The 13663-nt window shown below is 34.0% G+C and overlaps 1 protein-coding gene across 1 annotated transcript in view; it reads left to right on the top strand.

The window, feature by feature from the left end:
• The window catches only part of LOC145252781 (contactin-like), a 139184-nt gene that overhangs the window by 107361 nt on the left and 18160 nt on the right, over window positions 1-13663 (top strand). The window contains exons 16-21 of the mRNA XM_080112714.1: window positions 3150-3326; window positions 9793-9930; window positions 10460-10554; window positions 12178-12276; window positions 12818-12965; window positions 13523-13644. Of these exons, the coding sequence (XP_079968840.1) occupies window positions 3150-3326; window positions 9793-9930; window positions 10460-10554; window positions 12178-12276; window positions 12818-12965; window positions 13523-13644 (779 nt within the window). The remainder of the gene's footprint in view (window positions 1-3149; window positions 3327-9792; window positions 9931-10459; window positions 10555-12177; window positions 12277-12817; window positions 12966-13522; window positions 13645-13663) is intronic.

Raw genomic sequence — 13663 nt, 5'->3', positions numbered from 1 at the left:
CAAAAACAGCCTATCATGCCTTGACAGAGTACAAAATAGACTTTGTGGCTTAGTGGGGGATGCTCTTTTCTCTACCTTACAACCTCTCTCCCACAGAAGAGACGTTGCGAGCCTATCCTTGTTTTATCGTTATTTTCATGGCAGGTGCTCGTCTGAACTCCAATCCCTGGTCCCCCCTCACCAATCTTTCACGAAAAACACCCGTCTAGCTGAATCCACTGTGAAAAATTTCCCCCACTCTATATCTGTGCCTAAATCAAAACGCGGATTCCATGAAGAAAGCTTTTTTCTTAGAACTGCACGCCTGTGGAACTCTGTTCCGTCTGCCTGCTTCCCTTCGGACTACAACTTGGATGTCTTCAAGTCCAATGTTAACAAATTCCTAATGAACCGCCCCCCCCCTAATTAAACACTTCATCAAATCTCCACACTAGCGTAATGTACTTGCAATAACCCTTATCCCTGAGTGGCTTCCGGGCCTTGATAAGTGGTGATCACTGTGTAAAAAAAAAAAAAAAAAAAAATCTGCTAAAAAAGACAAAAAGAAAAAAATATAAAGAGATGGGGCAGTAAATTGTACCAACCGGTAGTTAACAAAAAAAACTTATAGTATTTAATTTTTGGAACCAATGTATAAAAGTTTACATAATGAAATGGAAATATGCATTTTCTTTTGAATTTTTTTTTTTTGGTTGACTGTGTTCAATTCACACATGGTTGATGCGGTTCAATATTGCTAAACTATAAGTCTTAAGTAAAATTCTATTTATAAATACTTTTTAAAATGAAATTATTTAATTAATCGTAAATATTATTTAGACATAAAAATTAATTGATTACAAAACCTTTTAAAAATGTATATATTAATTTCTTTTTCGTTCGGCAAAAAACTGCGCAAAACACTTTTAATTTTCAATTTAAAATTCTAGAAAAAAGATTATATTATTCTGCTTTTAATATAATCAAATTCAGGATTTTATCTTTCTGGAGAAAAAAATTTAAAAAATGGATTTTATTTCAATGAAATTAAAAAAAAAAAAAAACTTGACTGAATTGAATTAATTACCCTTGAATTAACGAAGGGGTTATTTAATAACTTTAGGTTTGGAAGAGATAGGTATGGGGTCGATTTTTGGAAACTTCAAAAGAAGCCGACTACTATCAAAACTTTGCGAAATAATACAACGTGATCAATTTCATTTTAGAGATATTTCTTTCAAAAGCCTTCTTTTAAAAAAAGAAAAAAAGTACATTGTTCTATTAAACCGTTTACTGTTTAGATAATTTGATTTTGCTCGTTTTATTTTAAGAAAATATAAGTTGAAAAAGCATTTTCATTCAGTATTAGAAGATTTGTCAGTAAAAAAAAAAAACAATCGCCAAAAAGATAAACGTTTTTTTTATTTTTACTCACAATGTAGAGCCCTGCATACTTCTTTTCAAGTTAACTCTTTTGTAGTTTTGATTACAATAGATCTGAATGAATGAACCTTGTAAGGGAGGGGCACTAAACATTGCCCTGTTAATAATGAATTTCTTTGGTTTCTTTTTATAACATGCTACATTTCTCTCTTGCGGTTAGAAATATCAGGAAATTTTTTTCTTTTTTTCAACATCAGATTAAAAGAATCGTAATGAAGGAATCGGAAAATTAAGGTATTTTTAACGATGCGATTCCGATTCCGATACCTCCCAAAATACACGATTCTTACGATTAACGATTCCGATTCCGATTAATCGTCCCACCACTAGTTGGGACCCTAACAGGTACTACCACTCCAGGTCAGAGTGGACCTGGGACCAATGGTAATTAAAGGGTGGCTCCACACTCCCCAAAGCCCACAAGCTAGGGCCTCACCACTGGATATAGTTTAAGGTCATATTCAGGACCCCTATTGAGGGACTTTTACCCTCTGCAGGGGGGGCAGTCGGCATATTCTAATGCCCCACCGACAGGGCCAGACGTCTTTAGAAGGGAGATGTTTTTGTATACGTAGAGTTTTAGTCGATTGGTGGTTAGAGCATGAAGGAGACACAGTCAAGCCAACCAGTCATAATGGCTAGCAACACCCATGGAAGTGTGGGGTCCAACGCCTATCAAATGTAAGGAATGTAGGACCAGCTTGCAGCTTTCCAATGGGGAAACTTCTGTAATAAAGTTGTTGAAAAGACAACACGAAATTTGTTGATTCATTGAGGAGATGAATCTTTGTAACTTTCTGCCAAACAAGACCAAACATGCACTAGGTAAATTTCTCCGATTGGCTTAATGCAAATACATAGAGAACTGTTTCTGTTTACTTTCCCCACGAGGGCAGTTAGACACCAGGGTCGTTTTTTAATGTGGAGAGAAGGAACAAAAATAAAAATTGTTTGAATTGTGAAGGATTTCTCCTACACTAACCGAGAACAAAAAATTGAAGTATAGCCTCAGAACAGATACTACATTTTGAGTTATATATTTTTTATTTACTCTGAAAAGTTTACAACAAGTCAGTAATAAACAAAAGATTAGGCACAAGGCCACTCAAAAATTGGTGAGGAGTGTGTATGGTCACCCTCGTCCCTGTACGTTTGCTAGTTTAAACTTGATTCTAGGTGAAGTTCTCATTCACCGCAATACCTCAAACACACCGGGGGGGGGGGATCGTCCTACCTAAGATTTCCAAATCTCATATCACGCTCGTGTATGTATACAACCCCACTATTTTACATGCAGACTGTTGGAACTTTGTTCCTTCTATTTTCATCCTACTTACTTAGGCCAATAAGCATCTTGTGTCTTTGCAATAATCATCTTTAGTTCTTAACTCCTTACATCAAATGGCTTCATGCATTGTCTGGAATGATTTCCATTAAAATTAGATTTTACATTTTTTTTATCTATTGATCTAAAGATAAGGTGATTTAGTTCTCACATATTATCAGCGTTTTTTTTTCTTGTTTTTTTTTTTTCTGACAAAGGGGGAATAGTTGTTGTTTGCTGGGTCGTAATTTATCCGTATAACATTTATCGTTAAAGCAGCATTTTTTTATTATTTCATGCCTTGTTTGAAACTATTTCAATAATATTTTTTTTGTTTAAACTATATAAGATGCTAATGTTTTTTTTTCTTTTTTAATAATTTTTTTTTTTTTTATAATTTCAGGTCCGCCAGGAGAACCTCAAGGTGTAAAAGCAACTACTAATGGACCCCGCTCTGTCGAATTGTCGTGGTCGACTGAAGTTGACCATGGCAGTGCTGTTACTTTTTATTCGATTGAATTCAAGACAAAATTGCACAATGTGTGGACCCTCATTTCTGCGCTGACAGGTTCCAAATCAGGTAATCTCAAAGAATGAGGCAAATAAATTTTTCTTGAATTGGAGTGGGTAGAGGGTGTAAATCTAAAAATGGAAGTGTGGAATTAAATTTCACATGAAGGTACTTTATGTGCCTGGCAGTGTTCTTAGATTGGAATGTCTTCGATAAGTATCAATAACCCAAATAATCCGATGAAAGAAAAAACAGGCGATTTTGACCAATTAACATCTTATATTGCCTAACATCACGAGTGCATTTAAGAAGTTGTGTTACCGCATAAGCCAAAAGGCTCAACATATAAAAGCAGCAGCAGGTTCTTTAATATGACAGGGGCACATTCGAAATGAATGTTTCTGTTTGAAGCACAATTGCACCATATTACTTTACTTTCACATTTTAAACTTAAATTCAAGCCATTATCAATGCACAGGCATATAAAATCAACAGTAGTTCTAGTGTTGGGACGATTACTCAGAATCAAAACTTTTCGGGTTTTGGAATCGGAAAAAATTTCTAATTTCCGATTCCAAAAGTGATTCCTTAAAAAACATGTTCAACTTAATTTTACATTGTTGGTACTAAAGATGCAGTGATCTCAAAATCTACATATCATAAAAGTGATGTAAATTTATTTTACTAGTGCTAAAAAAAAAAAAAACTGAAAAAAAAAAGCTTTAATGAATTAGTGGACTTAGAGATTTTTCACACTTCTAAGCTAGACACATTTTGACTGATACGTTTCTTTGATTTCAGAATCTCCCGCCTGTTAAGTAGTGTTTACTTGTCATAAAACCAAGTTCTTAATATGCGGATAAAAAGCCATCAACTCAAATCAAGTAATAACCAATTCATGTTTTTAATTGAAGCAATTTTGTCAGTTAAGTTTATATTTCTTTCCACTGATAAAACGCAAATACACAGATGAAGACTGAAAATTCTTCTGCCAACAAAAATGTTAGTATGTATTTTAAAAAAATATATTTTAAAGAAATTTAAAATATATTTTACTAAGATGATTTTTTTTATATATGGTTTCATACATAAAATTATATTTTCGTGTAGAAGTTAAGTGGATTATTTTAATGTTGTAGTAGCAGTAGTAGTACATAAAATGAAAATTAAATTTTAGTTTGTTTTTTTTTGTTTTTTTTTCTCTCAGGTGATTATGTATGGACACCCTGAAAAATTTTAGAATTCAGAGTTTCACATATAAATTTAACGTAAAAGAAGACACACATTTCTGAGCTATTATAGTGTTTTAAGGCAGTTTTCTGGGTGATTTGGGAGGGGGGTAATATTTTTAAAATGATTAGGTGTGGTTTTATAATTATTTCAGTCAGACTTTAGTTTAGTGGTAAAAATATGAAAATTCATAGAAGAAACTGATACCCCAGTCCAAATTCTAAAATAATTCTTTCGATCTTTGTCAAGTTTTTTAGAATGTTCATTCACACGCAATTGCTTAAAAAGTAGAATCTCATTTTGGAAGAAAATGATTTAGTTACAAATGTTATTAATTAACTTGCACTGAGCTACAATATCATGTTTACTCCTATTCAAAATAGTGCCAATATGTTGGTGTGTGTGTATATATATATATATATATATATATATATATATATATATATATATATCTCCATTCACGTGAAATCACCTTTTTTTTCACCATATTCACCTCTGCTTCACTATTTGTTACCAAGTAAAATCTATGACTGATTTGTAGATTCATCAAATACTTTTGCAAGCAAAATCCGATTCCGCATTTTGCTAAATCCTACCCTCTGATGAGAAGGAAAGTATTTCTTTGAAACTCCGCGGATTAAGGACTGTCCACTTATTTTGTGCTTACTTTTTAAAATTAAATGTTTTTAACTCTTTTTCAAAGTGTTTTTTTAACATGTTTTAACTACTTGTTCTTATATATATATATGTTTGTTTACTGTTTATTTGGGAAATAATTCCAACAAAGTGATCGATTACAAAGAAAAAACTTTTTCAATATAAGAGCTAAGGTTAAAAAATTGATAAGATAGATTAATTACCTCCCTTAGACCAACTAAAACTAACAAATAAGACTGGAAACCATGCGGATAAGAAAAAAATAGGACAGCACACATTTACTAAAAATGCATTAAATAAAAAAAATTAAAAAATTAGAAAATTGATAATAAAATAAAAAATAGAGATAGGAATAAGCTATAGTTAAATAAAAATGAACACTATTATAAACAATAAATGCGGTCCTGCTTTTCCTCAAACAGAAAACAACCTGGCTGACGAGAGCCTAACATTATTTATGATTTGCCATTAACTGGTCCCCATTATGTTGGGATTGAAACCGACTGTACCACTGTTTTTCTGACCTTCTGTACATTTAAATAAATAAATATATATATATAATTAAAAGAAAATTTTTTTTTTTTTGATACATCTATAAATACAAAAGCGAAAATGTTTGTATGTGTGTTCGCTTTTTCTGTATTTGTACAAAAGGCTTTTTTCAGAGAAGCGGTCAGTCGCTTCACAACTTTTTAAAACTTTTTATATCACATATAAATCGTAATATCTCACAGTTAACAACGAAGCTCGCCTGTCTATTTAATTTGCTCGATTTCAGGAAGATAAATATTCAACATTTGTCGCTCGCCGCATGTGGGTTAGTCTTTTTCCTATAACATCTTGGGAAGCGTTCCCGCAGTAAATGAAATACTATTCGGCAGTCAAACTTGACCTCATTAACTCATTAAAACGGGCACCTGCCAAATCCAAGTAATTAAATAAATTCAAACGTGTTTCCGTTAGCATCTCGCGGTGGGGCAATGGTTAACGTCGCACATTTTTGTTTTTTCACACTTTAATTTACAACTTTGCCTCAACGGTTCGGGTTCGATCCTCATACTTACTTTTTTCTTCCACCTTCCACCAAAAATATCCTTATGGTTTGAAATAAAAAGAATACTTATCAATTTTAGGTTAAGTTTTCCGGTATTCCTTATACCATTGTTTTAAATGCCTAAGTTTTTATCACATGAAAAGATTTTATGATTTATGTACGAGTTTCTCCAATGTGTATTTGGTATATAAATTATCAGTAAGATACAAAAAAATGAACGTATCCATTATTATTATTTATTTTTTTTTTTACACGGTGGTCACCACTTATCAAAGCCCGGAAGCCACTCAGGGATAAGGGTTATTGCAAGTACAGTACGTTAGTGTGGAGATTTGATGAAGTGTTTACTTAAGGAGGCGGTTCATTAGGAATTTGTTTACGTTGGACTTGAAGACATCCAAGTTGTAGCCCGAAGGGAAGCAGGCAGACGGAACAGAGTTCCACAGGCGTGCAGTTCTAAGAAAGAAGCTTTGTTCATGGAATCCACATTTTGATTTAGGCACAGATAAAGAGTGGGGAAAATTTTTCACAGTGGATTCAGCTAGACGGGTGTTTTTCGTGAAAGATTGGTGAGGGGGGGGGCCAGAGATTGGAGTTCAGATGAGCACTTGCCATGGAAATAACGATAAAACAAGGATAGGCTCGCAACGTCTCTTCTGTGGGAGAGAGGTTGTAAGGTAGAGAAAAGGGCATCCCCCACTAAGTCACGAAGTCTATTTTGTACTCTGTCAAGGCAGGATAGGCTGTTTTTAGCAGCTCCTGCCCAGATATGGCAGCAGTATTCCATCCTTGGACGTACTTGGCTTTTATATAGATAGAGAATTGCATCAGTAGTGAGATATCTTCTGGAGCGGTAGAAGGATCCCACCATCTTTCTAGTGACCTTGGCAACAGGCTTGATGTACGTGTTCCATTTCAGATCAGGAGTAAAGGACAAACCCAGAAGCTTGTCAAAACACGGGGCTTCAAAATTATTAAAGCGGAAAAAAAACTGACGTAAACAAAGTGTTGGTTGATTTTTTTTAAAGCTTCAAATATCAGAATATTTCTATGTAAATAAACTTAAATCGATGCCATTTAATGAACTATTTCGATAGAGGCGGTGGTGAACTGTAGCTGTGTTTTGTCGAGCACTTTTGCTATTGGAATTGGTAATTGTATTGGAATCAGGAATCACTAGTAGGTTCTTTGATATGACAGGGGCACGTCCAACATGAATGTTTCAGTTTAGAGAACAATTGAAGCATGATACTTGACTCAAACCATTATATATAAAAATAATTATATAAAATCAACAATAGGTTTTCTGCACTAGACTACAATGTACAAAAGGAACTCTAACTACCAACCTTCTTTCTCGGTGTGAGTTCCCTATGAACTCGGAAACGGCTGGGCCGATTTTTATAAAATTTCACGCAAATGTACTTTATGTATCTGGCAGTGTTTTTTGATAGGTTTTGTATCGAAATGTCTTCGATAAGTATCGATAATCGATATAATTCGATCAAAGAATGAACAGGCGATTGTGACCAAAGTTAGCACTTTATATAGCTTAACATCGCAATTGCGTTTGAGAAATTCTATTGCCACACGAGTAGAAAGGCTCGGCATGTAAAATCAGCAGTAGGTTCTTTGATACGACAGGGGCGCGTGCGAAATGAATGTTTCTGTTTAAAACACAATTGAACCATGATACTTGACTCTTTCATTTTAAACTTAAATTCAAGCTATTATCACAGCACAAGCAGTAAGGCCAGGCATATAAAGTCAACAGTAGGTTCTTTGATATGACAGGCACGTTCAAAATGAATGTTTCTGCTTAGAGCACGACTGAAGCATGATACTTGACATTTGTATTTTAAACTTTAATTCAATCCATTATATATAAAAATAATTTTTAAAAATTAACAGTAGGTTCTCTACAGTGAAATATAGACTACAATATATATGCAGGAAGGCATGTTAAGCTTTCTTTCGGTGCACCGCGGTGTGTCTCCAATTAGAACAGGCAATCAATCGATTTGGGCGATTTCACTGATTTCGATGGCAATAAAAAAAAAAATGGGTTCTTGGCCTTCAGGCCAGGATCTGCCCTCATGGGGAGGCAAGTAAACAAAAAAAAAAAAATGGGAGTGTGAAACCTTTGTTGATCATCATTGAATCTCAGGCAACATAGCCTTCCTGCTAGTTTGTATATAAATATATTTATATACATATGTGTGTAATATATATATATATACACACACACACACACACATATGGGTACAATAAATGGGCTAAAAATTAATATTTTCTTATAAATTAAACCTATCAAAATAGTAGAATTTCTACCCAATTAAGAGAAGCAATTCATAAATTGAATTAAAAAGATGAATACCTAGAACTTTATTAAGTCAACAAGGGTGAAATGAGAGGAAAATGAAAAAGAACTTCTTTAGGCCATGCCATTTTGAAGCTAAATGTTTCTCATCAGAGAAAAAAAAATGGCACTATAACATTTTCGTTTGTGCCCACACACCTGCTTTATCTAGAATATTGAGTTCATCCAGATTGAGCACCTGCTAAGTTCCAAGTGACCTGCTGCATGATTGCATATACCTGTTGCATCTAGGAAATTGAATATTATTTATTGTTATTGGAGAGACCATTCTCCACTCACAAAAGCCAAGCAGCAAATTTACTAACAGTCCCTATGGCTTCACCTTTATCTTTGTTTAATGAGGGACCCTTAAAAACTCAACCAGACACTTGTCATTGGAACTACTGCTCAGAGCACACAAAACGTGCATTACCCTAGGTCCATGTGGCAGTTCTTTTAGCAAGCTGGCTGGTCGTTTGTTAGATGTTTGAGTTTGAGTTCTTTTTGTAGGTGCTTTGGTGAATAGCTGATCGTGGGCTTTCAAATCCAGCAATTAAATAACTGAGATCATTTTCTTATAAATGAGAATAATTCATATTTCAGGGTACACTTTGTGCAAAGGACAGTTAATTCTTCAGGTTCTTAACTGTTTCAAGATGCAGGGTTTCCTCAGTCAGAGGAAGAAGAGCTTTTCAACTTAGCTGTTTTGGGGAAGTTATCTACTCTTGGGCAAGAGCCCAAAGCCTAAGTGTGTACTTTGCAATGCTCAGCAAGCAAATCTCTTTTTCTGCTAAACACAATGTTTTTTTTTTTATTGAACCCTAATTCCGAGTACCATCTCTTTAAGATTAGAATTTCCTCCTCTATCGTTTCCTTCCAGTGTCTTTCTCTTTTTACTTTATTCTTCTGGATCTCTTTTCTTTCTTTCTTTCTTAAACCGATTTTTCTCTTTAATTCTCTTTTTCCTTTTTCTTTCTTTCTTTGTCAAACCCCTTCTTCACTCCAAAGAAACTTTATTATCACCTACAAGGATGGGGGGGGGGGGTCACTATCATATCAGCCATAAAAAAAAAAAACATTCATTTCTTTCTTCACTATTTGGTCCATCTTCAACTTCGTGCCAAACACTCCACCTAACCCTTCGCCCACAAGCAAGGTGACTTGGTATTGCCCGGTACATGCAACAGTGTTACAATATTATAATAATTTCTTTTTTTTTTTTATTTTACTTACAGAAATTCCCAGCTCGAAAATGATGCTGATTGATAATAGGAAAACGACAACCATACACAATTTGTCACCAGCTTCAAGCTACGTATTCCGTGTCAGAGCAATCAATAGATATGGCGCTGGAAGACACAGTTTTGCAACTGGTAACATTATTAATTGTTTATCAATTACTAATTTTTTATTTTTATTGTGAATTTAAAAAAAAAAGATATATTTTTGATCGGGATGGGAGAATTTTTTTTACTTCTGTTTTTTAGTTTGTTTTTTTTTTTAATTTGGATTTTTTAAATCCATGTTGCTTGTATGTCTATTTCCCTGTTGCATCTATGTCCATTTCTCGGTTGCCTGTATGTCCACTCCCTTCCCCAGTTGCCTGTATGTCCCCTCCCCCTATGTTGCCTGTATGTCCACTACTCCCCTCCCCTATGTTGCCTGTATGTTCATTACCCTCTTCTGTACCTGCTGCCTCTGTCCACTGTCCCCCTCCTTGTTGCCTCTACGTCTTTTATTTCATCCTTTGTCTCTGTTGTCTTCGTTGTCTCCACTTTTTGTTTCCTTCATCTTCTCGTTCATTTTTGTTCATTTCTGCATGTTTTGATGTATATTATTATAAGATTATTTTTGTCTTTTAATGTCACCGTTTTCCTTTGTATGACCATATTTCTTGATTAGATTGGGTTATAATTCCATCGGATAAGCCAACAAAAGCCCCAGAAGAAGTTGGAGGTGGTGGTGGGAAGGTGCAGACTCTCACAATGAACTGGAAAGTAAGTCTTTGCAATATTTAAATTTTTTTTTCCTCACAACAAATTTATTGCTCAGCATTGGTGTAGCAGTTGTCCGGATTCTGGACTTGATTTCAACATCGTGTGGTCTCAGTCGGTGCTATAAACAAATCTTCATGTGAATTACAAAAACTTTTGGTGCCTGTCCAGAAAATAAAGAAAAATTCTACAAGATGTATGTACCCATGGTGAAATGAAAATATCATAATCCAAAAATTATGTAGATCAAGTAGTTTTATTTTTAAATGTGAAAATTATATTTTATGAATATCGGCCATCTTGAAAAGATATCTTAAAAATCAAGGGAGATAATTAAACAATACTTCAAAACTTGTGAGATCTATGTTGTAACACCAAGTTCTCATGAAAATGATTTTAAAAATGAATTTTTCTTTTTGTCGTTCGTAAATTGATTTTTCATTGAAACAAAGCTTTATGTAACAAATAAAACTATCTCTTATAATAATTGAAGAAAAATATTGCTATAGAAATAAAAAAAAAAGACAAATGTAAATTTATTTTTTTTTCTGGACATCGCTGTTTTCAAAGTGTTTGGTAGATAATAGTTAATATTACTTGACAGATCGTGACGTGAATGCTTCTACTTGATCCTTACCGACTGAAATCAAGAAGCTTCTTCAGCCATCTAAAACCCCTAACAACATCTCAGGAAGAGACCAGAATACAGCTGTAAACCAGGCAGCTACTGATATGGAAATCTCTCCTTTGGAAGAGCTCCCTCTCAGTACTCTGGCTCCAGTGGAAAACAACCGTCTGAGAATGGGGATGGGGTGACCAAAAGTTGCTCTGACCAAACTATAATGGTTGTGTAATGTGGGGAAAATGTCCTCCCAGCTCATTACTGAGCTTAACACAAAAAGCAAATAGCTACTCTCGTATCTCTACTATATAAATAACCAGCAGGAGGGATTATCCTTGGTTCCTTCCTGTTTAGAGGAGGTTATCCCCGATTACTTATCATTTAAGGGAGATTAACCCTGGTTACTTTTTGTTTAGGAGATATTATCCCCGGTTGCTTTTTTTTTTGTTTAGGGAAGATTATTCCTAGTTACTTCTCATTTAGGGGAGGTTATCCCTGGTTCCTTCCTATTTGGGGGAGGTTACCTCTGGTTACTTCTCGTTTGGGGGAGTATAGATAAATTTTAGGGACTATTTTACCATATTTATCCAAAATTTTCTGTGTATGTCTATTTAGCAGTTTTGCATGGTGCTGAATTCAAATTTAAATATGTTAAGGTTTTGGGGACTTTTGGGCTAAATGGGAGGACGGGGCAATTGATGGACTTCATCATTTTTTTTTTTTTTTTTTTTTTTTTTTTTTTTGCATGGTTCAGAACTCAAATTTACATATGTTAAGGTCTAAAACTGCACTGTTTGTTCATTTTCACCAAGATTTGACGCCCCCTGGGAACTTTAGGAGCTAAATGGGGGAGGGGAGGGGCAAATGCTGAACTTAGTCATTTTATTATACCTCGTTCAATATGCACTCATGGAGGGGACCATGCATGTTTCATTAGTTTTCAATTAAATCACTTAAATGTTTAATCATATTTTTCTTTCTTTTCAACTCCATTTTTTTCGTAGCCAATGTCCAAAGAAGATTACAATGGACCTGACTTCCACTACATCGTATATTGGAGGAAAAAGAGCAACAATGTTTTAAATAATCCGAAATGGGAAATGGCAAGTTTATTTTTGTTTTGTTTTTTCTGAATGAATCTTAAAAGAAAATATTGGTGATATTGAATTTTTATTGCTCGCTCACTCCCCTGTACCTAATTCATGGCTGATGACTTCCATCGACGCACTGCATCTCCTGCACAAAAGTCATAATTATTTTATTTTATTTTTTTTTTTAAAAAGCATCATATATCTTTTCAGGGTAAATAAAATTTTTAAATTGAAATTTAAAGTTTGTTGGAATAATTTTTTAAATGCAAACTTAATATCAAGTAAAAATGAAATCAAGAATCACAAAAAAAAAAACAAAAAAAAACTGATTTCCTTTAAATTTCAATTCTGGTTTGCAATCAATTATATTTGCTTCTCAAATTATCTCTTGCAATAAGTGCTTATTTTTGCTTAGTTAATACTAGTTATCTCCCTTCCATAATTGCCCGAAACTCCGTTAGCGCCACATACTTGCAGTTCTGTTAATGTAACTTTTTACTCCCATAAGGTGAGTCACATGTTCATAATGTTTTTTTTTTTCATTTGAAAATAGAAAAAAGTGCCTGAAAATGTCAACCAACTTGTGACACTGGTCGGCAAACAAGACTATTATTCTGAATATGAAGTGAAAGTTCAAGCACAAAACAGACTCGGTTCCGGACCAAATTCCACAATTGCTGTTATCTATTCGGCGGAAGATTGTGAGTTTGTTTTCCCTTAATAAATTAGCCGGTTATATGCAGCTAATGTACTTCCTAATTTCCAGTGTGGTGCTACTGGAATCAGAAGTTGCCATTATTTTATTTGTTTTACGTTTTATTTGTTTTACGTTTTATTTGTTTTACGTTTTTATCTAGTCTATATATTTTATCTAATTTGTCTAGTTTAATTTCTATTTGTCTGGCATACTTTGTAGTTGCCTTGTATACTTTCTATTTATTTCGTTGTTTTATCTCGTTAAATTTCGGTCTCTCTCGTTAAATTTCGGTCTCTCTCGTTAAATTTCGGTCTCTCTCATTAAATTTGTTTTTTTATGTCGTTTTTATTATTGTTTTTTTTTTTTTTTTTTTTGCCCCCTAATCTCCTCTTTCCTCCCCTCTCTTTCTCTTGTGTCCTTTTCCCGCTTTCTCCCATTTTCTTTTCATTTGTTTTTTATTTCCACTCTGTTGTAATTTTAAAAAAATCAATTTTCTTATTAATTAAATTTATTTTATTGATCCCAATAACAATTACATTTTTCCATTTTCTCCTGTTTCAGTGCCTGGCACTGCCGTTAAGGACATTGAAGCGCTTCCTTATAATGCCACAGCCATTACTGTTTATTGGGATCCAATACTGGATAAAAGAGAAGTGGTTAAAGGAAAACTTTTAGGATACAGGGTATGTACACCTCTACTTA

The sequence above is a fragment of the Euprymna scolopes genome, chromosome 29, assembly GCF_053919585.1.
Source record: "Euprymna scolopes isolate OS-2025 chromosome 29, ASM5391958v1, whole genome shotgun sequence".
Classification (NCBI taxonomy): Eukaryota; Metazoa; Mollusca; class Cephalopoda; order Sepiida; family Sepiolidae; genus Euprymna; species Euprymna scolopes.
This window is presented reverse-complemented; position numbering and strand designations above follow the sequence as displayed.